The sequence below is a fragment of the Schistocerca nitens genome, chromosome 3 (genome assembly GCF_023898315.1).
Source record: "Schistocerca nitens isolate TAMUIC-IGC-003100 chromosome 3, iqSchNite1.1, whole genome shotgun sequence".
Taxonomy (NCBI): domain Eukaryota; kingdom Metazoa; phylum Arthropoda; class Insecta; order Orthoptera; family Acrididae; genus Schistocerca; species Schistocerca nitens.
In genome coordinates, this window is record NC_064616.1 from 926,824,980 (window position 1) to 926,850,262 (window position 25,283).

The 25,283-nt window shown below is 42.6% G+C and overlaps 1 protein-coding gene across 1 annotated transcript in view; it reads left to right on the top strand.

Annotated features, from left to right (window-relative positions):
* LOC126249493 (dynein axonemal heavy chain 5) overlaps positions 1 to 25,283 on the top strand; it is an 856,962-nt gene that overhangs the window by 331,781 nt on the left and 499,898 nt on the right. The window contains 3 exon segments of the mRNA XM_049951144.1: positions 7,258 to 7,450; positions 13,904 to 14,139; positions 18,361 to 18,642. Of these exon segments, the coding sequence (XP_049807101.1) occupies positions 7,258 to 7,450; positions 13,904 to 14,139; positions 18,361 to 18,642 (711 nt within the window).

Here is a 25,283-nt window from a genome sequence, read left to right on the forward strand (position 1 = left end):
ACATTAATTGAATTAAATGCACTGAAACGAAATGTCATTGCATCTTCATTGACTTGAATCCCATCGTTCTATTAATTTTAGTCCACTTGGTTAAATCCGTATACAGCCCTTGTGCCAGGGTATGTTGCGATACTCCGCCAAAATCGTTCACTCACAAACCCCACGAAAGATTCTCTCACCGCAGATTTCAGAAATCATAAGTAGGAACATCGGTGCCAACGAAAATTCGATTCAAACCTGGAATGGAGCTCTGACAGTCGAGCAGAGTAAATTGTAGATTAAGACGACTGCTTGCGAAAAGCAGGAAATCCGGTTTCGATATATTAATGAACATGATGTAATATAATGAGCAGTTAAAAAATAAAACGACTGACTTTGCCACTACCGTGGTGAAATATGTTTCTGTACACGTAAAATGAAACTGTATATCTATATTTTGTTAGTTTAATTAATGACATGCTATTCCAATTTCTGTCAAGAACTTTATTTAGCCAACGACCGGTTTCAGCCTTTTCAGTATGTCATTTCTAAGCGGACCTGAAACTGCAGTTTTAAAGCGTAATATGACACATATACAAATATTTCACATAACGGGAGACGAAAAACTAAGATTAGAATTCTACAGTACCAAAACAGATAGAATATATAACCTACATTGTGCTGTAGAAAAGCGATGTCAAATGATAAAAAAGTTGAAAGTCAGGTGGCTTTAAAAATTTGAGCAATTCGCACTGAGAACCACCAATTTTTTGGAACTCTGCCGCGACGTTATTAACAATTTCCTTTAAAGATGCCCCACAGGTTCGTTGCCGTATCCAGATATTCCAGATGCGCCCAATCTATGCTAGAGACCTTTACATTTCGTTGTGTTTTAACTTTCGCTATCCAGGGGACGTAAATTTACACTCGACTTGGACGCCCCATACAGTGCAACTATTTTACACTAGTTTTAAATCTAATAAAATACTTTTGTCCTTGTAGCTATAAACAGACCGGACCTTATCGAAGGTGGCAGGGGATTAGTGATCATGATATCATCATAGCGACTATGATGACGAAAGTTAATAAATCAGTTAAGAGGACTAGGAGAGTGTTCCTGCTAGACAGAGCAGATAGGCAGTTGTTAGCATCTCACATAGACAGCAATCTTTTAGTTCCAGAATGGTGGACTTAGAGGAGTTATGGACAAAGTTAAAAAAAAAACCACAGATTTTAAATCGTGCTCTGTACAAGTATGCGCCTAGTAAGTGGATTAAGGACGGAAAATACCCACAATAACGAAATTCCGAAAATGCTGAGGAAGCAAAGACTGTTGCACTCTTCGTTCAGAAGAGGACGCGCAAATGACGACAGACAAAGATAGGTTAGAGATTCGTGCGTCTGTGAAAAGATGTATGCGCGAAGCATACAATAGCTACCACCGTCATACCTTAGCTAAAGTTGTGACGGAGAACTCGAAAAAATTCTAGTTCTATATAAAATCGCTAAGCGGGTCTAAGACTTCCTTCCAGTCACTGGTTGACCAGCGTGGTTAGCAGTAGAAGATGGCAAAAGGAAGGCCGAAGTTTTAAATTCAGTTTTTAAGAAATCGTTCACGCAGCAGAGTCGTACAAATGTACTGTCACTTGACCATCGTACATAGTGCCGTATGGATGACATAGTAATAAGCATCCCTCTTGTAGAGGCCGGCCGGAGTGGCCGAGCGGTTCTAGGCGCTACAGTCTGGAACCGCGCGACCGCTACGGTCGCAGGTTCGAATCCTGCCTCGGGTATGAATGTGTGTGATGTCCTTAGGTTAGTTAGGTTTAAGTAGTTCTGAGTTCTAGGGGACTGATAACCTCAGCAGTTAAGTCCCATAGTGCTCAGAGCCATTTGAACCATTTTTGAACCCTCTTGTAGACAAACAACTGAAAGAGTTGAAAACAAATAAGTCGTCAGGTTCGGATGGAATTCTAACTCGGTTTTACAAAGAGTACTCTACGTCTTTGGCCTCGTACTTAGTTTGGATTTATCGTGAATCTCTCGGCCAGCGCAAAGTGCCAAGCAGCTGGAAAAAAAGCGTAGGTGACTCCTGTACATAAGAAGGGTAAAAGAACGGACCCGCAAAATTACAGGCGAATCTCCTCATCATCGGTTTGCTGCAGAATTCTATACCATATTGTGGGTTCGAATATAATATATTTCATAGAGATCGGCAAGCTCATGTCCACGAATCAGCACGGCTTTAGCAAGCATTGCTAGTTCGAAACACAGCTTGCTCTTTTCCCACATGATATATACTGCGACCTATGGCAATAGATGGGTTCCATATTTCTAGATTTCCGAAAAGCATTCGATGCACCGAGCGAGGTGGCGCAGTGGTTAGCACACTGGACTCTCATTCGGGAGGACGACGGTTCAATCCCGTCTCCGGCCATCCTGATTTAGGTTTTCCGTGATTTCCCTAAATCGTTTCAGGCAAATGCCGGGATGGTTCCTTTGAAAGGGCACGGCCGATTTCCTTCCCAATCCTTCCCTAACCCGAGCTTGCGCTCCGTCTCTAATGACCTCGTTGTCGACGGGACGTTAAACACTAATCACCACCACCATTCGATGCGGTACACCACTGCAGACTATTAACGAAGATACTTGCATACGAAATAGGCTCCCAGACATGTGACTGGCTCAAAGACTTCTTAAGTAGTAGAACCCAGTGTGTTGTCCTCGACGGCGAGTGTTCAACGAAGACAGGGCTGACATCAGGAGTGCCCCAGGGAAGTGTGATAGGACCGTTGCTATTTTCTATATACATAAATGATCTGGCAGAAAGTGTTGGCAGCAATCTGAGGTTGTTCGCTGATGATGCTGTTGTGTACAGGAAGGCAGGAAGGTGTAGAAGATAAGTCACTGTAGATTGACACAAGACGAAAAAAAAATTGTGGTAAGGACTATGGGACCAAACTGCAGAGGTCAACGGTCCCTAGACATACACACTTATTAAACTAACTTTAAATAACTTACACTAAGGACAAAACACACACACACACACACGCCAGAGGAAGGATTCCAATCTCCGACGGGGGAACCGCACGAACCGTGACAAGACGCCCAAGACCGAACGGCTACCCCGCGCGGCTGACACAAGACGACCTAGACAAAATTTCTAGTTGGTATGATGAATAGCAGCTGGATCTTAATGTAGAAAAATGTACGTTAATGCGGCTGAGTAGGAAAAACAAGCTTGTAATGTTCGGATACCGCATTAGTAGTATCCTGCTTGACACAGTGAAGTCGTTTAAATATCTGGTCGTTACGCTGCGAAGCGATGTGAAATGGAAGGAGCATGTGAGAACTGTGGTAGGGAAGGTGAATGGTCGACTTCGGTTAGTTGGGAGTATTCTAAGAAAGTGTAGTTCATCTGTAAAGGACACCGCATATAGGATGCTAGTGCGACCTATTCTTGAGTACTGCTCGAGTATTCGGCATCCGCAGTAGGTCAGGTTGAAAGAAGACATCGAAGCAGTTCAGTGGCGAGCTGCTAGATTTGTTACCGGTTGGTTCGATCAGCATGCGAGTGTTACAGATATGTTCCGGGAGCTCAAGTGATAATCCCTGGAGGGAAGAAGACATTCATTTCGAAGAACACTACTGAGAAAGTTTAGAGAACCAGCATTTAAAGCTGACTACTGCCGCTAACAAGCTTTTCGCATAGGGACCACGAAGATAAAACACGAGAAATTAGGTCTCGTACGCAGGCATATAGACAGTCGTTTTTTCCTCGCTCTGTCTGCGAGTTGCACAGGAAAGGAAACCACTAGTTGCTGTAAAGGGTACCCTCCGCCACGCAACGTACGGTGGTTTGCGGAGTATGTATGTAGATGTATATGTATTTGTAACGCATGCAGTTTGGAATTTTGAGCGCTTCAGAATACAACTCCTCTTAATAGGCTACGAAAGCATGCAAATACGTATACTTATCCAATTATACACTTTTTATAATCATGACACGTCCATTTTTTCGCGATGTCATTGGACACGTAACTTTTTAACGCCAACCAACTTTTATTTTTCTTATCATTTGATTTGCTTCTCTACAGCACGATGTAAGTTATATATTGTTTCCGTACTTACAATTTAGATATCTGAACCTCGATTTTCATGTTTTGTTACGTGGACTATTTGTATATCTATCATATTATGCGTTTACGACGACAGTTTCCAGTCCACTAGAAGATGCCCTAATATTAAGTCCGAAACCGGTAGTGGGCTTAATGAAGTTCTTATTAGTCGCTGGAGCGGCCTTTCATTAGGGGGTAACACTACTGTAACGATCTAAAAAAAAGCGTTTTATTGATTTTTTTGGGAACAAGGGAAGTTGATAGAGAAATAATACTTACATTAATTATTGAAGATATATTTAAGTATATCACAAAAAACATTTTCTCGGAAAATATTACACAATGGCGACACTGCAGCAATTCTCCAGAGGCATGTTGAATTTGAGGCGCTCTTGGGATATGGACTGTAACTGATGCCAGTTTTAATCTGGAAAAAAGTTAAAAAAATCTATGTAATCTTAATTCAAAGTCGTGGTTAAATTTTCAAATAAAAAGATTGAAAATTGTAGGAGTTATGCTGCATGCCAATTTGAACAATCAGATCCCAAAAAAAGTGTAGAAAACTCTTAACATGAAATCGCTATCCCAGGACTGCCCTCTCGTACTCCTTCAGTTGCAGTTAAAATCATATCCACTAGTTAATCATAGAACTATTGAAATAACGCTCGTGGAAATTCTGTAAACTCACAAAACTTTACAATTCCGTTTAGCCGTATTCCATGGGGCGTATTGTTGGGAAGATTCGACTCCTGATTTCATATGCGGTCCGTGTAAACTTACCATTTGGTATAACAACGTCTGGGCAGTCTGAACAAGCAATAATTATTGTGAAGCCTAAGCCTCGAGGACATGTTTCTTGCAGCGTGACGTCTGCATTGTACGTTTTACATTTCACGTATTGAGAAATAACAGAGAAAACGGCAAGAAAATTTATAATCCTATAGCTCAATCCATGATTCACATCAAAATCTTGATTACTGTCTTCCAATTTCTTAGCAGAGGCACTAATTCCTTCTGAACTGCTCTCAACCTGTTATCTATTCTTTGTACGCTTTGGTGACAAACTGCTTCGACGTCGCGTCGGATACAACGTCCTCATACCTTTTCTACCCGAGTATGCTTTCTTATCAATCATTCTTACTTGAAAGACAAAACTGTATACTATAAGATCACAAATAAACTATCAAAAGTCAATACTGCACACAAAAATCAAGATTCGAAGCAAAAGAATGGTCTTTTTCGTACACGTACTGATGCCTGTTGATGTCAAGCTAATGTATTTTTGTTTTGCAATGCTTCTAACTATACTGAGACACTACAGGGGGTATCGAGTTGGCGAAGGGAGGTAATCCGAGGCGCCAGAGGAGGACCTTGGGATTCCACAGAATAGTTGTTTTTTCATCGATTGAACATTTTGCCTCATGTTTTAGAAGGTTCAAAGTCAATAAAAAATGTTTTTTTTTAAATTTCTTCTGTGGTGCTACCCCTTCATTTAACATAAAGCTGCCAAATCCACACACTCTGAACACGGAGAAACTAATAATATATATTTTGTACAGTAGCTGCAACAACTCCTGGTATACAATAGCGGGAAAAAACTGTGAGCACAGTTACATCGATTCGAGGAGACTGTCACAGGAATATTATGGTTCGTCCTTTCATCCCCTGCGCCATTAAAAATACATACACTATGTAATCAAAAGTATCCGGACACCCCCAAAAACATTCGTTTTTCACATTAGGTACATTTTGCTGCCACCTACTGTCAGGTACTCTATATCAGCGACCTCAGTAGTCATTAGACATCGTGAGAAAGCAGAATGGGGCACTCCACTGAACTCACGGACTTCGTATGTGGTCAGATGATAAGGTCTCACTTGTGTTATACGTCTATACGAGAGATTTCCACACTCCTAAAGACCTCTAGGTCCACTGTTTCTGATGTGATAGTGAAGTAGAAATATGAGGGGGCACGTACAGCACAGAAGCGTACAGGCCGACCTCATCTGTTGACTGACAGAGATCGCTGACAGTTGAAGAGGGTCGCAATGTGTAATAGGCAGACCCTCACACAGGAATTCCAAACTGCATCAGGATCGACTGCAAGTACTGTGACAGTTAGGCAGTAGGTGAGAATAGTTGGATTTCATGGTTGAGCGGCTGCTCATAAGCCACACATCACGCCGGTAAATGACAAACGACGCCTCGCTTAATATAAGGAGCGTAAACATTGGACGATTGAACAGTGGAAAAACGTTGTGTGGAGTGACGAATCACGGTACACAATGTGGCGATCCGATGACAGGGTGTGGGTATGGCGAATGCCCGGTGAACGTCATCTGCCAGCGTGTGTAGTGCCAACAGTAAAATTCGGAGGAGGTGGTGTTATGGTGCGGTCGTGTTTTCCATGGATGGGGTTTGCACCCCTTGTTGTTTTGCATGTCACTATCACAGCACAGGCTACATTGATGTTTTTAGCACCTTCTTGCTTCCCAATGTTGAAGAGCAATTCGGGGATGGCGATTGTATCTTTCAACACGATCGAGCACCTGTTCATAATGGACGACCTGTGGTGGAGTGGTTACACGACAGTAGCATCTCTGTAATGGACGGGCCTGCACAGAGTCCTGACCTGAATCCTATGGAACAACTTTGGGATGTTTTGGAACGCTGACTTCGTGACAGGCCTCACCGACCGACATCGATACCTCTCCTCAGTGCAGCACTCAGTGAAGAATGGGCTGCCATTCCCCAGGAAACAATCCAGCACCTGACTGAACCAATGCCTACGAGAGCGGAATCTGTCATCAAGGCTAAGGTTGGGCTGACACCATACTGAATTCCAGCGTTACCGATGGAGGGCGCCACGAACTTGTAAGTCATTTTCAGCCAGGTTTAAGCATACTTTTGATCACATAGTATATTTCGTTGAAAATGAGACGTACTAAAATAAAAAAATTAATGTGCGTTGAAATATTTTAATCTTAGGGTTTCTCGAAAGAATTTGGATGGAAATTTTAAGATTTTCATTCCTGATTTTCCTAATTTGCTCGATACCTATTAACGAGACACTATTTTCAGATCGAAAAGTGTGGGCCGGGAGCTTTTTGTGTGGCCGTGATTTAGCGTCTCGCAGTGTTCACGGGAGGGGATGCGGCAGGAGCTGACGGCGTTCCTGGAGCGGTGGCGGCCGTACGAGTTCCTGTGGCAGACGGAGCGCGGAAAGCAGGACATGATGGCCGCTGGGCTCGCAGAGTTCGAGGCCTCGCTGCGCCGACACGGCGAGCTCGAGGCGCGCCTCAGCGTGGAGCCCGACATGCACGTCTTCGCCAACTGCCTTGCCGTCTCCGCAGGTGCGTAGCACACAGCTGACTACTCTGGATCAGGTAAGAGCTGTCTTTTCTTATTTGTAATGTGTAGTCATCCAGTTTTGGTTACAAGAACTTAGAGCAATCAGCAAGTTTTGTACTGTCAAAATTATCAATGTTTGAGTACCATCTACACTGTCTGATCAAAAGTATCGTGACACGCCTATGTAATGCGGAACTGTTCGGTAGATGGCACGAGAGGTGGATCCACCAGACGCACCTTATAGTGCTACAACGATGAAAAATAATATTACGACGATGTCAAACCTTATTTTCGTGATATAAAGAAGAATTGACGATATTAAAAATGTCATTATAATTTTATTATTTTAATTTTTGTGCTCAGTGAATCAAAGACTTGCTAGTGCACGGAATAAAGGAGCATTGTTTGTACTACGAAACTATATATGATTGTTAAGTGAGAACTGATTCTATGTAAGACATTTTGTCTGGGCGGATTTTGTTCTCGTACTGGTCGACAGAGAAAGAAAAGTTTCTTAATCAATGTATGTAATGTGAATGTATAAAGGCTATAAAAAGGAGAGAGAGAGAGAGATAATCCTTGCGGACAATCACCATATTGTATAAGAAAAGGTAAATACAAGTTATTCAAAACAAATATCCCTAAAGTGTATCGTCTTGTGATTTTTAAAGACTGAAAATCGCGGTGTTTCATCTAAACCTGTCCTGGATAACAGCGAAGAACATTTATGTCATCATGTATTTTCTTCGTCTGAGCACGGTTGTGATTCGCATGTTACTTTTTGTTACGCGACGTGTTAGGAATATTTTCATTATACGCGCAAAAACGAACACAGCTTTAATCGAACCTGCATCTTTCGGAAACGATAACTCTTAATCAGTACAATTACGCGAATACCGTCTAAATCGCAACCGTGATCACAAAAGTGTTTCCTGGACCTGATTTTTATAAATGTGTAGACTTGAAAGCGAACAGCATTGCACCATCGCTGGCTCGCAACAATTGAAAGAAAACAAAACAGCGACTGAACAACTTTAAATTTTAACGCCGTCAGCGTTACGAAATCTGAATGACGTAAGTTAATTAATTAAATATTAAAAGGAAGAGAATTATTAAATTTTAAAGATTAAACCATAGCAAGAATTTAAAGCATTTTAGCATCATTACGTTTCTTTGCATTAGTACTTGAGTATCAGATACCATCATATCTATTTAAAAGACATTGCGTAAATAAAATTGCCACCTTTTATAATTATTGTTATAGCAATTCAACCTCATGTATCCATGGACAGGGGCCGTCGAGAACTGAGAAGGGTGGTTATACGAGGGTCAGTCAAAAAGTAATGCCTCCTATTTTTTTTCTACGTTTAATTGTCAGGAAATTTAAATGCAATTACATAGGTTGAAAACCAAAACATTGAGGATCATTTTGTCATTTTTCAATGTAATCTCCGCCCATCTCTACAGTTTTGGTCCATCTTTGAACAAGGGCATGTATCCCAGCACGGTAAAAATCACAGCTCTGCTTCCTAAGCCATTGACGCACGGATGTTTTGACGGCCTCCTCATCTTCAAAATGAATCCCACGATCAGCTTCTTTTAGTGGCCCGAACAGATGGAAGTCTGATGGTGCCAGGTCAGGGCTGTATGGGGGATGAGGCAAAACTTCCCATCCAATTTTGACAATCTCGTCAGAGGTGTGACGACTGGTGTGTGGTCTTGCATTGTCATGCAAAAGAAGAACATCTGCCATTGATTTTGTTGGGCGAACTCGCTGAAGACGTGCTTTAAGTTTTTTGAGGGTTGTGACGTATTGAACAGAATTTATTGTGCATCCCTGCTCCAAAAAATCAACCAGAATCACACCCTCTGTATCCCAGAAAACTGTTGCCATAACTTTCCCTGCCGATCGCACAGTTTTGAATTTTTTCTTCCTCGGCGAGCTTGTGTGACGCCACTCCATTGACTGCCTCTTTGATTCGGGTTCAAAAAAATGCACCCATGTTTCGTCCCCGGTCACAATTTTTTTCAGAAACTCATCTCCCTCCAAACGGAAGCGCTGCAAGTGTTGGGAGGCTATTGTTTTCCTTGCCTCTTTATTCTGATCGGTTAACATTCTTGGAACCCACCGTGCACAAACTTTTGAGTACCCCAATTGTTTAATAATCGTGATCACACTGCCTTTACTAAGAGAAATAATGCGACACACTTCATCTGCAGTCACCCGACGGTCACCACGAATGATGTCATCAACTTGCTGAATGTTGTGTGGAGTCACTGCACTCACCGGCCTGCCGCTCCGCTTTTCGTCAGTCAACGGTGTTTGCCCTTCAGCTTCCTTACAACGACGAACCCATCGTCTAACAGTGCTGACATCCACTGTCACAACACCATACACCTTCTTCAGTCTTTCATGAATGCGTATGGGCGTTTCACCTTCTGCATTCAAGAATTCAATCACACAACGCTGTCTCAAACGAACATCGATGTCGGCCATCTTACAAACTTCTGCTGTGCTGCCACCTGTTGACACAGAAAGTTACTACTGCAGTGGATTGCAGAAGAAGGTTTGAGGAATGGCGCCAAATTCAAATTTTTCACTTAACTTAATTTCTTTAAGTAGAAAAAAAATGGGAGGCATTACTTTTTGACCGACACTCGTAAAAATGAAATTTGCAAGAAGAAATCACTTTCCAAAGCGCTGCTAGAAGTGTAGCTACCACAATGACGGTGCAGTGAGAGTTAAAAAGAATGGGGTATAATGGTCGAGCGACTCGTCATTAGCCACATATTTTTGTATGTCAGTGCTATGCGCAACTTGACGCGGTGTAAAGAGCGCGCAACTGGACAGTGGATAAATGGAAACGAGTGGCTTGGAATCATGAATCACGTTGTATCCTGTGACAATCCGATGGAAGGGTCTGGGTTTGGCGAATGACTGGATAACGTTACCTGCCATCGTGTGAAGTGCCAATAGTGAAGTATAGAGGAGGTGGTGCCAAAATATGGGGCTGCTTTTCGTACTTTGGGTGTGATGAACTTATTGGGCTTAAGGAAACGCTAAATGCAAAAGGATGTTGACAAATTTTATAGCATTGTGTACTGCATCCAGTAGAAGAACAGTTCTGATACGATGATTGATTGCAGCAGCATGACAATGCACCCTGTCATAAAACAGCGTCTGTGAACCAATAGTTTGTGGACAATAATGTTGCTGGAATGGACTGACCTGCCCAGAATCACGACCTGAAGCCAATGTAACACCTCTGGAATGAGTTAGAACGCTGTTCCGCTCCAGACTCTAGCGTCAATACCTTCACTGGTTTCGGCGCTTGAGGAAGAAGGGCTGCCATTCTCATAGATACTTTTCATTAGGCAGTGTATTGACAATCTTATAGGATCATTTATTACCTAATTGCACTACCTAAAATCCTGCGAATGAAATAAATGGAAAATAGTGTTGTATTCTTTTTACAGTAAAAAGATTCGTACTGCATTCATATAATAACAGGAAAACTACAACATGTGTGTTCTACTGGTTTGTTGCAGCCTTCCATACTAGTGTACCCTGTATAAGCCTATTCATATCTGCATAACTATTGCATCCTTCTGAAACCGCTTACACCAATCAATCCTTGCTCCCCCCCCAGCGTATTCACCTCCCCCCCCCCCTCCCTCACTTCCCTCGATTAACAAATTAGCTATTCCTTAATGCCTCAGGGTATGTCCTATCAACCTATGCTTTTTGTTCTTCTTTCCTCTAATTCGATTCAGTGCCCTTTCATTAGTTACTCGATATAACCATCTAATCTTCAGCAGTCTTTTGTAGCACCACATTTCTGTTCTCTCGTTGCCAGCAATGTTTATCGGTCGCGTTTCACTTCTGCATTAGACAAAATTTGAAATAAATACTTTCTGAAATTAATTGCTAAAACTTAAATTTATATATAACGTTAAAAAATTTTCTCTCCGACGGGTTATGTTTACCTTTAGGAAAGATTCTCTAACTACATCCTGATTTTCAAGGATGAAATTGTCATGTATAACAACTGAATTATCCTGACATTCATCTAACAGAAGAATTTCTTCACTATTTACAATAAAAGCAGCGTTTTTTTTTATTAATTTTATCTTCAATTTTTTCACACTTTCCATAATTTTTTTAATGTTATGGTTGATCTAATTTTGTAGAATAAATATACAAATGGTTAATTTTATCCCAATTGAACCATCCAGGAGCTACAATATAATTACTGATAACTGTCATTTTCCACAACAACTGAGTCCCTTTACTGAACATTGAATAGCATTTGGTTAAAGCTGAGTGTTTTTTTTTTTTTTTTTTTTTTGTTTCTTCTCTGGGATTCTTCTTTTCAGTTCCCAGTCCATCATTTGTTTAGATAAATTTTGTTAATAATAAATGAGCTGTTTTCCAACTGAGTGGTAAATCATCAGTTCTTAAAAAATATTAACTTTTCTTGTATGAGTCCCTTATAAAAATGTTACATTAATTGCTTTTTATTCAGTTTTTTAACACCAAATATTTCTCCAGAAAATAATAGTTCCCATCTGTCAATACAGTTTCAAAAACTTCCAAAAATTTATTCATTCAAAAACCTAACATACTCATTAAAGAAGATAAAATTTTAAATAGTGTTAGTATAGAAAGTTACATTAAATTATTTATGGATAAAGAAGATATTACTGGACAAATTTTTAATTGTAATACTTATATTATTGAACCCAAACCGAAAACTGTTGGTAGTAGTTTACAAAAAATAATACCATCAAATTAGTAAATATAAATTTTTATCTGGCCTATGGAATGTTTCTTAAACATGCTGATCATTTTCACTGAGCAACTAATGTTATTTCTTCAGTTAAATCAAATGCTGAATTAGGAGGACCAATAATTTATCAGCTGTAGATACTCCAATTTTTGACACTATTCACAATTTAGAAATAGCTATAACCGATGAAAATAACAATTTGATTGACTTCAATGGATCAACAGTTACAGTTATTTTAAAAATGTCTTAGTAAACATTTTCCTTTATAAATGAATAAGAATCAATGTAACCAATATCACTCTTTTCCTGTCAATGAAGAAACTAAGAATAATTTAAATATTCAAAACAAAGAAATAGAAATTAATCTTAACATTGGAGGCTGATGAACTTAACCTAATCATTCACAACTTTATATGAATTCCATTATCATTGTAACCGATGGAACAGATTATCCAGTCTATGATGGAAAATCTAATAAAAAATTAATCGATAGTTATTTGGCAAAGTTGTTTGACATTATGACAGTTAAAAATGGAAACAATATTCTGTCTAGAATAGAACATCCGTTCATTTCTTTATTAGTTCTTATTTGATTAACTTCATCTCTGTCGAATGAATTAACTATGGAAGAACATATTTTTAATGATGATAAAATAAAAAGTAAAAAAGAAGTACTTTTTCTGTTAACAATTATTCAGTGGATTTTTTTAAGATTACAAAGAAATAATGTGGGAAAAAGAAGTAATTGTAATTTCCACTTGTAGCTCAAGTTTTGGAGATTCTGTTCTTAGATGGACTGATCGTAGCCAAGCTGGAATTGAAATAAGAGATACTCTTCCAAATAATTGTCGTAGAATCGATGGCAATCCGTCTTCCAGTCTTCAAGCCAATCACGAACAATTGTGGCCTGGTGACATGGCGCATTCTCATCCATAAAAATTCCATCGTTGTTTGGAATCATGAGGTCCATGAATGGCTGCAAATCGTCTTCAAGTAGCCGAACACAACCTTTCCAGTCAATGACTGGTTCGATTGGACCATAGGCCCCAGCCCATTCCATGTAAACACAGCCCACAGCACTATGGAGGCACCACCAGCTTGCACAGTGCCTCGTTGACAGCTTGGATCCACTGCTTTGTGGGGTCTGCGCCCCACTCTAACTCTACCGTTAGCTGTTACTAACTCAAATTGGGACCAGACCACGTTTTTGCAGTCACCTTGGGTCAAATCGATACGGTCTCGATCACACGAGAGGTGCTGCAGGCGATGTTGTGCTGTTAGAAAGGCATTTGCGTCGTTCGTCTCCTGCTTTAGACCATTAACGCCACATTTCGCCGCTTTTTCCGAACGGATACGTTCGCCGTACGTCCCACATTGATTTCTGCGGTTATTTCACTCTGTGTTGCTTGTGTACACGATACTACTGCCATCTGTAGATGTGCATATCACTATCCCACGACTTCCGTAACCTCGGTGTAAGATGTAGTCCTACAACTGCCCAGTGAGCTCTATCTGTAACGTGGAGGCCGCATTGCTCTCATTTCATCCGATGCTAGTAACTGTGTCGCAATTTTGTTAATAGGAATTAAGACTGTGGAATATGTCACCATTATTTGTATTTTCATCGTTGTTTTTGTATTTCAAATACTTTTATCGCCCTTACAGAGAAACTAAAATTTGGTCTACTGACTGAGGTGCGGGCATGCACCTACCGCATCGGACAGGCGCTAAAGAAGAAATACCGGCGGGAGATGGACTACGTGTACGCAGTGATCAGCGAGATGGAGCGGAAGCTCGAAAGGCCCATCCGAGACCTGGACGACGTGAGGCTCGTCATGGACACGCTGCGCAAAATACGCGAGCAGGAGGTCGACATGGAGCTCCGCATTGAACCCATTGAGGTAGTCCACCAAGGCTGTTGAGCCAAATTTGCATTTCTCGCCGAATACTGCAGTCATTCGCTTCGAAGGCACACAATATTTCCAATTTCCATTAAGAAATTCTAGAACGAGGAATTAGAGAATGTTTCGACTTGCAACCAGTATCTAGACAAAACCCTTTCTAATGACAACTATAACCCACAAGCCGCCTTTTAGTGTGGGGTTGGACGTACTTTTGGTACCACTAACTGATCCCACCTTCACCGTTCCTTTCGCAAACGGCGCGTGGAAAGAATGATTGCCAATAAATCTCCGGAATAGCTGTAAAGTCAGTGGTTTTCTTTTGATAAATATTTCGCGACACGCATGTTGGAGGAAGTAATATGTTGCCTGACTCTCCTCGGATCGTACTCTCTCGTAATTTCAATAACAAACCTTTCTGTGTTGCACAACACGTCACTTGCAGCGTCTGCCACTGGAGTATGTTCAACATCGCCGTACTGCTCTGGCGCTTATTACAGAAACAATCTTTTGCAATCATATATTTATCTCTCCTGCGTTTCATGGATAAAATAGTGATAACAGTTTTCTGTGATTCGGTAATTATTGCATTTATGAACAACAAAATACTGTGGTAGCAATGACCAACACTAATCGCTGTTTTAGTACTCGAATAGAATGTGGATCGTCAACAAAATAACAGACACCAGCCCAGTCTGCAACTATCCCATGTTTTAAATTCTCTTAGGTCGTCGGAACTTGTATATAGAGTTCATCTTTGAATTTTTACCAGATAAAGAAGTCCAATAACGCCAAATCATGCGAACGTGCATGCAAACTGATAATGACAAATTGCCTGTTGGCTTCTGTCTCGGGTTCTCCGGCCGACGTTTGTTGAGTAATTTTTCTGACGTTTCGCCAGCACGAATCGCCGGCATTGTCAAAGACTCATCCTCAATTGCTGGTGGTACACTGGAGTGGATCTTACAGCCGCACGTTATATACACCTGGCGTGCCAACGTCCAAGAGCTTTCCGTGGTCATTTCCGCTTCGGATTTCCGCTTGTTACCTGAAATAAGGCCCCGGGAGTAGACAACATTCCATTAGAACTACTGACAGCCTTGCGAGAGCCAGCCCTGACAAAATTCTACCATCTGGTGACCAAGATGTATGAGACAGGCGAAATACCCTCAGACTTCAAGAAGAATATAATAATTCCAATCCCAAGGAAAGCAGGTGTTGACAGATGTGAAAATTACCGAACTATCAGTTTAATAAGTCACGTCTGCAAAAACTAACGCGAATTCTTTACAGACGAATGGAAAAACTGGTAGAAGCCGACCTCGGGGAAGATCAGTTTGGATTCCGTGGAAATATTGGAAAACGTGAAGCAATACTGACCCTACGACTTATCTTAGAAGCTAGATTAAGGAAAGGCAAACCTACGTTTCTAGCATTTGTAGACTTAGAGAAAGCTTTTGACAATGTTAACTGGAATACTCTTTTTCAAATTCTGAAGGTAGCAGGAGTAAAATACAGGGAGCGAAAGGCTATTTACGATTTGTACAGAAACCAGATGGCAGTCATAAAAGTCGAGGGACATGAAAGGAAAGCAGTGATTGGGAAGGGAGTGAGACAGGGTTGTAGCCTCTCCCCGATGTTATTCAATCTGTATATTGAGCATGCAGAAACGGAAACAAAAGAAAAATTCGGAGTAGGTATCAAAATCCATGGAGAAGAAATAAAAACTTTGAGCTTGGCCGATGACATTGTAATTATGTCAGACAGCAAAGGACGTGGAAGAGCAGTTGAACGGAATGGACATTGTCTTGAAAGGAGGATATAAGATGAACATCAACAAAAGCAAAACTAGGATAATGGAATTGAGTCGAATTAAATCGGGTGATGCTGAAGGGATTAGATTAGGAAATGAGACACTTAAAGTAGTAGATTAGTTTTGCTATTTGGGGAGCAAAATAACTGATGATGGTCGAAGTAGAGAGGATATAAAATGTAGACTGGCAATGGCAAGGAAAGCGTTCCTGAAGAAGAGAAATTTACTAACATCGAGTATAGATTTAAGTGTCAGGAAGTCGTTTCTGAAAGTATTTGTATGGAGTGTAGCCATGTATGGAAGTGAAACATGGACGATAAATAGTTTGGACAAGAAGAGAATAGAAGCTTTCGAAATGCAGTGCTACAGAAGAATACTGAAGATTAAATGGGTAGATCACATAACTAATGAGGAGGTATTGAACAGAATTGGGGAGATATTTGTGGCACACTTGACTAGAAGAAGGCATCGGTTGGTAGGACATGTTCTGAGGCATCAAGAGATCACCAATTTAGTATTGTAGGACAACGTGGAGGGTAAAAATCGCAGAGGGAGACCAAGAGATGAATACACTAAGCAGATTCCGAAGGATGTAGGTTACAGTAGGTACTGGGAGATGAAGAAGCTTGCACAGGATAGAGTAGCATGGAGAGCTGTATCAAACCAGTCTCAGGACTGAAGACCACAACAACAACACCTGAAACGATTGTTCCCTGCAACACAGGAATCCAGGACCTGTTCACCTTGACTCTTTCTTCTTTCTTGTCGAAGCTATTGTAATGTTTTTGTATGTCTATATCTTCCGTGAACAAGCGTCCTGTTCTTCTGAACAGTAAAAATTTCCTTGTCGGCGAATTTCACAAGGTGGTTGTCCTGAGAAATCTAGTTGATTTCTCGTCCAGTCATTCCATCACAGACTTTTCCGCATGTTCGTGGTATTCGGTATACTCCCGAATGTAATTGCCAGGTACATATAATCTGCGGTCGCGAGCTTGGCAATGGAGGGTGAAGCTTTCACAATGGCAGCCACTCGTACTGGAGAAACGTCAGAAATTTATCAACAAACGTCGGCCGAAGAACCCGAGACAGAAGCCAACAGACAATTTATTAAAAAGTGACCACGAAACCTTAACAGTCTTGTAATCGGGTAACGCCTTCATGTCCTATCAAGAGCAAAATGCGAACAACGCTGGGCTGGCTTCTTCCAGAGCCACTTACACATTCTCTGGAGCTAAAATGTGAATTATGACCAACGGCTGTCAGAAAATCTATTTCGTTCACTCTGTTCGTTGCAAGCCTGCTCGTTACCCTCTGCTAAATATTCCAACGCCCTTGCGATAAGCAATCTTTGCACATTCCCCGAATTGCCATACCTTCTGAACACCGACTACCGTGATATCTTTATGTGTTGTTCTATTAGCTTTCCTACTGCGTTCTCCATAAATAAATAGCACACCTACTTTCTGTTGGCTTATTAAAGACATTTTTTTCAGACTAACCTGCACTTGGCATGCGTGATCGGCCCAAACATAAAGAAACTACATTTCCTCTATTACCCTTTTATGCAGGTATCGCAGCGGTGCCACACTGTGCTTCCTTCATATCCGATGTGACGTATTTTCTTATTCCGTATTCAATCATGAGCTTCCGCACAAGACAGTAAACGATTTCCTACTCAAAACAGATAAATCCTGAGTTGTAAATATTGTAATTTCTCCGAAGCTAATAATCGTATTTTGAAGAGTGAAACGCATTTGATTTAGCCTCTTTTAGAGCTGCAATACACAAATTTCTTTAGTTCCACCTCAAAAACCGAAAATTGTACTGATGTCTTTGTAATTAATGTACCTGTCAACAGAGACTATACATACTGTAATGAAGAAGTTCTCACTATTCATCTGGGTGAAAATAGAATTACTATTTCTTAAACGGTTTTAGAAATATTTGACGTCGACAGTTTAGCTGAATCACTCTTTATACGTGTACTAGAGTAAGATTAACGTCTGATTATCGTTCCTTTGCCTACAAAATTGCTTTCAAGCAGAATTTCATACGAAGATTCACAAGATATCATATGTACAGTAATTTACAGACGGATTAATAAAATTCACTGAAGGTACCATATAAATAGCGGAACCATGTATGAGTGGAACGAAAATAAGAAAACGTGTCTTGCAGAAGGCCAAAATTCTCTATAAATTATATTATAGACAAATGTAACTTGTCGTTACGTACGTGAGGTATCGCGTGTCAATGTGCTCCAAATACGTCCTGTGTTAGCACTTGTACGTTGTAATGTTGCCGCGACCTAGAGCAGATAGACAAGCTTCGCTACACGTGTCCCTGCAGACGCGTATTCTGAATGTACACGTCGTTACAGCTTGTAATGTAACTGTTGGATGTGACAGGAGGCGTTCAACGTGGTGACCCGCTACGAGCTGCCGGTGGCGCGCGAGGACCTGGAGCAGGTGGACAACCTGCGCTACACGTGGCAGCGGCTGCAGACGCGCGCGCTCGATGTGCACGTGCTGTTGCTCGCCATGCAGCCGCACTTCCAGGAGGACCTGCGCGCCAACCTGGAGCGCTTCCGGCAAGACAACATCGAGTACTGCCACGAGTACCGCACCAGCGGGCCCATGATGCCCGGCCTCACGCCCCGCGAGGCCTCAGACCGCCTCATACTCTTCCAGGTTTCACGACCACTTTCTGTGCTACTGATCGACTCCTTGTACAACTACAGACATTTTATTATATCTACCTCCAAAGCCGAAGTCACTAACGCACGTTGTAATTTGTCGCAAACTGAGGTGATCAAGCGCAAGGACTGTGGGACAGGGGGAGGGGGGAGGGAGGAAACAACAGAAGGGGGAGGGGAAGGAGAGGGAGCCCAAGGGAGGAGGAGAGGGGAGGAGGCGGGTCAGAGTTGGAAGGAAGGATAAATATCAGGGCAAAGCACATCATCTGGGACAGGGAGACATTGGAAGTTCCCTTGGGAGAGGAGGTAAGGGGGTGGAGATGGAGAGAGAGTGAGACACATCAGTAAAGCTGTGGCAGCAGGTGGAGAGTGGAGAGGAGAGGAGACACCAGGGGGTGAGGGGGGTAGAGATGGCAGTTGGTGTAGAGGATACAGATGTGTGCAAGGAAAAGGAGGAGACGTGGGAAGGGGATGAGGTCATAGAGGATCCTCGTGGGGGATGGGAGATGGATACAGAAAGCGAGGCAGAGCACATGGCGTTCAAGGATTTTGAGGGCATTATAGAATATGGGAGGGGTGGAGACCCAGGCAACACTGACATAACAAAGGATGGGATGGATCAAGGATGTGTAGGTATGAAGGATGGTGGAAGGGTTCAATCTCCATGTCCTACCAGACAGGAGTTTCAGGAGGCAGAGTCTACTGTGGCCTTTTCATTGGATGGTAAGTAGATTGCGAGTTCAAGTGAGATGATGGTCAGTGGTGAGGCCAAGGTATTTCAAGGTGGGGGAAGTTGGATAGGACAGTCATAGATGGTGAGGTAGAAATCATGGAGCCGGAAGGAGGGGGTGGCACATCCTATAATGATTGCCTGGGTTTTGGAGAAACTATTTCGAAGGAGCCACTGGTTGCACCAAGTGGTAAACTGGTTTAGGTGGGTTTGGAAGGACTGTTGAAGGATGGGATAGAGGTCAAGGAAGGTGGTGTCATCAACATATTGAAGGAGATGTATGGGTGGGGGATCTTTGGCATATCAGCGCTGTACAGGAGATATAGGAGAAAGGGTGAAGCCCTGGGGCACACCTGCAGTAGGGTAGAAAGTATGAATGGTGACATAGGAAGGATGTTGAAAGAGGAAGGAGGTAGTGAGGTGGATGAAGTTGATAGGACGGCCATAGGCCTGGAGCTTGAAAAGGAACCCAAAATGCCATACATGGTCATAGGATCTGGAGGTCAAGGGAAACAAAAATAGCAGAGCGACAGGAGTTAAGTTAGAGGGAGAGGAGATGGGTGACGTTAAGGAGCTAGTCGTCGGATAAGAAGGAGGGCTGGAAACCACACTGGATAAAAGGGAGGAAGTGGTGTTGAGTTAGGTGGTGATGGATACATTGGGAGAAGATGGACTCAAAGACCTTACTAAACACAAAGGTGAGGCATGTGGGACGATAGGAGGAGGTGTCAGAAGGAGGTGGGTGTAAGGAACAATGGAATATGGGAAGTCTGCTGCAGGTTTGGTTGGAAGCCAGTGAACCAGTGGAGAGGATGGTGTTGTACAGGGTCGCAAGGACGGCGAGGAAGGAGAGAGGGCTTTCCATGAGGTGGTGGTAGGTAATGCAATCATGGCCAGGGGTGGTGTGGTGTTTGGACCGGAGGATGAGTATAATGTCATGTGCTGTGATAGGAGTGTTCAATTCCGAAGGTAGAAACTGGTCCAAGTACCAAAATCTGGGAGCAAGCAGCATGACAGTGCTATTGGTGCAGTCGAGGACATCGGCGAAGAGGGGGTAATCAAAGTGAGGGTTATTTGGTATGGAGAAGACTTTAGAGAGGCGGAAAGCAAAACGGTTAGCTTCACTGAGGTCAGGGAAGGGGTGGTTGTCATGGAGGAGTGGATAATTTGGGGTGGGATGGCTACCAGTAAGGAGCTAGAGGGCAGACCAGTACTTGGAGGAGTTGACAGGGATGGTGGCGTTTAGCTGTGTGCATGTATGGCGCGAGTCCTGGGCTTTCTTTGCTGTCAGAATGTTTCGAACACGTCTTTCTAATTGCAGATGGTGGATGGAGGAGTGTGTCCCAGTCATGAGTCCGAAGGAAGGAACAGGAGAACTGGTGGCATTCACGGAGAAGGAGTATGGCCTGTGGAGGAAGGGGAGGACAGTGAGGATGGATACGTTTGGGGGGAATGTGAGCTACTACAGCGTCAGAGACAGTCTTCTGGAGGAAGGGCAAAGCGTGAGCGATGTCATCAGGATAGTGGAAGGGAAGGGGCTGGCTTCTTACCTGGGTGTTGATGGATTTCTGGTAGGCATACCAGTCTGCACGGAAGGTATTTGTGAACGACCTTGGGAGGGGCGACAGAGTGGGAAGCTTGTGGGGGGGGGGGTGGGGGGGGGCAAAGGAGATGGTGAAAAGGACTTTAAAGTGGTCGCTGCCATTGGGATCGAGGAGTTCTGCAGTGATATGCCCAAAGAGGTTGGGGGACATACAGCCATTAAACATTTGAACTTACATGTTTCAGGCATTTAGTAATAGCATTTGGGAACTAAACACGTTTATACTTGTTTAAAACTTAAATAGTTGCCATGTTAAATTCAGCTAATACACATGCTGGCAAAGTACGATATTTTCTATGAGAATAGTTGTCAATACTGTATTTGTATACAACATTTCAAGACGAAAAACTGAACCACAATCACCATCAGAGTCCTACGCAATCTAGTCGGTGTAATGTGCAGTCAACAGCCTCCACCACGCTCTCACAGCACAAGGGGAAAGATTCATGTTTCCACAAACAGACTCCAGTTATATGATTCACATAAATGCTTCAGCAAGTAGTGCGGAAGGCTTGTGACTGGCCGGTCCCACACGCATGCCGACAGAATTTTCTGTCATGTCCTGCTACTTTTACTTCTAAGGGATTGCTATTCAATTTTCGTTCAATACACATTTATTGATACTTATACACAAGTTGAAACATAGCCTGTCAATGGCATGGTAAATACAGACAGTGAAAAAATGACAACATCTTACTAGAGTAATGGCCCAACAGGTCTGAGCTGGATTGTAAGGCCATAGAGCTGTACCAGTATACCCCCTGGTCACCATTTTCGATCACCATCTCCCACTCCAGGATACACATCCTTAATTCTGACGTCGTAGTTAGGCTGGAGCTTGTATTCCAAGTCTTAGATCGTGACATCATAGAGGCAGGCCATTATTCCAAGTCAGCCAGCATGACAATGCATCATCTTGGATTTCCCGCCAATTTATACTTAGAACAACAACTATCCTTCCACAGAAAACATACTAGAGCTGTTGGGCATTTTTTGTTTTAGTTTCCCGCCTAAATTTGAATTCCTGCCATTTTTTGCATAGAGCACTTGGTCTTTATCAGAAGGGGAGGGAAGGACGGTGGGTAATCACCCACGACTCATTGATGACGTCATCAGTGACATAATTTGGGCGAGAACGCACGCAGAATAATTACTTACCTCATGACATGGGATGAAAGCTAGGAAAGATAGAGCATTGATAATAGACAAAGCATAGTCTTTCTTTCCAATCACGAATCTACAGAGAAAATAACAGTTCAATAGGAACGAAAAAGCATGAAACTTATGGAATTAAAAACAGGACTTACTTAGCTACCAAGAATATAGTCTGCAATGCCTATCCGTCTGAACCCACAGGCTTTTCAGCACTGTGTAGCCCGTTTGTTTCAAAGGATTGAAGGCTATTTAGCAAAAGAAGTACGTTGACTTGTCACCAGGCTGTACTTTTTTATCCGACGAAATGCACTGAAGAACAATTCTTACATGTTCGACATTCAGAAGAACTACCTCCAATATCACTTACATCTGTTTGTATCAGAATCCTAGGGGATACTCTGACCTAGAAATAACAAAACCCTTCCAACATCAACATGGCGCCAGCCGGGGTGGCCGAGCGGTTCTAGGCGCTACAGTCTGGAACCACGCGACCGCTACAGTCGCAGGTTCGAATCCTGCCTCGGGCATGGATGTGTGTGATGTCCTTAGGTTAGTTACGTTTAAATAATTCTAAGTTCTAGGCGACTGATGAACTTAGAAGTTAAGTCCCATAGTGCTCGGGGCATTTGAACCATCAGCATCGCTTCCGAAACAATCTTCACATCTAGTAGGGACCTATACTCAGTGCTATGCATACAGGAAACCAACCTGCCTTGGCGTTTCTAGATTCTCGAAAAGCTTTTGATTCAGTGCCTCATCGACGCATTCTAAAGGTAATACGTTCCTATAGATATCTAACCATGTTTGCGAGTGGATCGAAAATTTCCTCTCAGACAAGACGCATTACGTTATCCTGGCCGGAGAGCCGTATAGAGAATAGTGTTCCAACCATAAGGAGTCAAGCGTATGCGCCAGTATACCTGCTACATACGCTCGGTTGCGTGAGAGTTGGTTGATCGATCGCAGAAGTAGTGGTAGTGGTAGAAGTAGTTTTATTCATCCGTAGATCACTTTTACAAGGTTATTGTACATACCTTGGTATTAAAATGAAAGAACGACAAACATAGCATGTAAAGGGCGATCAAAATGTTTCCGTTGGAAGACCGTGCAGTCCAGAATCGGTATGCCAATCAGGGACAATCACCGTGAGTACTGAGGCAATCATACCGCCGCCGAACCAGATTGAAGATACCCGTTTGATAAAACACAGTGTCCTGCTGCGTGAAGAAGTCTGTAGCTGCCTGCTGCACATCCTCATCCAACAAGAATCGTCGAACCTTCAAGGCATTCTTTAAAGGACTGACGGCATGATAATCGCATATGGAGAGATTAGGATTATAGAACGGTTGCTCGAGTATTTGTGATATGCTGACGTGCGATATCATGAAGCAGTAACACACCTTGTCGCCTTAATTGCACGCCGTAATTTCTCCAGCGTTGGGCAGTAACGTTCTCCACTGATGGAGACGCCAGGTTCTTTGAAATCAATAAGCAATGGATGATGCTGGTCTCCCAGATCGGCCGGCATTTGTGTCGAATCGTGACCAACACGGAACTTGGTACACCACTCCACAACATTGATTTTTGACAGACATGCTGCCCCATACACAGTCTTCATTCTCTGGTGGACGTCTACCTGTGTTTGTCATTGTTCTTCGGAAGCCAAGAAAAGAATAAAACGACGTTGTTCCTGTTTGGAAGCATTTGGTAGTAATGTGTCAAAAGTCATGGGATAGCAATATGCAACATATACAGGTGGCGGTAGAGTCGCGTACACAATGTATAAAAGGGCGGTGTAGGGCGGAGCTGTCACGTGTACTTAGATGATTCATGTGAAAAGGTTTTCGACGGGAATTAACAGACTGTGAACACGGAATGGTAGATGGGGCTAGACGCATTTTACATTCCATTTCGGAAATCGTTAGCGAATTAAATATTCCGTGATCCTCAGTATTAAAAGTGCACCGAGAATACTAAATTTCAGGCATTACGTGTCACCACAGACAACGCAGTGGTCAACAGCATTCACTTAACGACCGAGAGCAGCTCCGTTTACGTATCGTTGTCAGTGCTAGCAGACAAGCAACTTTAAGTGAAATAGCAGTAGACATGTGGCTCGAACGACGAACGTATCCGTTGGGACACTGCTACGAAATTTGGCGTTAATCAGCTGTGGCAGCAGAAGACCGACGCGAGTGCCTTTGCCAACAGCAAGACATCGCCTGCAGCACCTCTCCTGAGCTCGTGACAATACTGTTGGACCCTATACGACTGGAAAACCGTGGCCTAGTCAGATCAATCTCAATTTCAGTTGGTAAAAGCTGATTGTAGGGTTCGAGTGCAGATCCAACAAAGCCATGGACCCAAGTTGTCAATTAGGCACTGTGCAAGCTGGTGGTAGCTCTATAGCGGTGTGGACTGTATTTACATGGAATATGTTAGGTCCTCTGGTCCAAATGGACTTCATGTTCCCAAACAAAGTCTGGCCATCCTGATTTAGGTTTTCCGTGATTTCCATGGTGTTTGGTCTCTTCCCACAAACAACCCAACCAAACTCCCTCCCCCCCCTCCAAAAAAATGATGTAATCGTGCGCGAAAGGTTTGAAGAACATTCTGGACAGTTCGAGAGAATAATTTGACCATACAAATCGCCCGATATAAATTCCATTGAACAGTTATGTGACATAATCAACAGGTCAGTTCGTGCACAAAATCCTGCACCGGCAACACTTTTGCAATTATGGACGGCTGTAGAGGCACCACGGCACGATTTTTCTACAGGGAACTTCTAACGACTTGTTGAGACCACGTCACGTCGAGTTACTGCACTACGCCGGACAAAAGGAGGTCCGACACGATATTATGAGGTATCCCATGACTTTTGCAACCTCAGTGTAGATCACATTTATGCATTTACCACTTGCACTTCTGAAACATACGAATACCATGCTAATCCCTTGCCTACATGTTGGTGCTTATATACATACATCGCAGTCGCGCTACGTTGCATATACGCTGCAGGAATGACCACAAACGGAAACTTTTTGATCACTCCATGTCATTCGTATATACAGGCATTTATACAGGGTGATTCAAAAAGAATACCACAACTTTAGGAATTTAAAACTCTGCAACGACAAAAGGCACA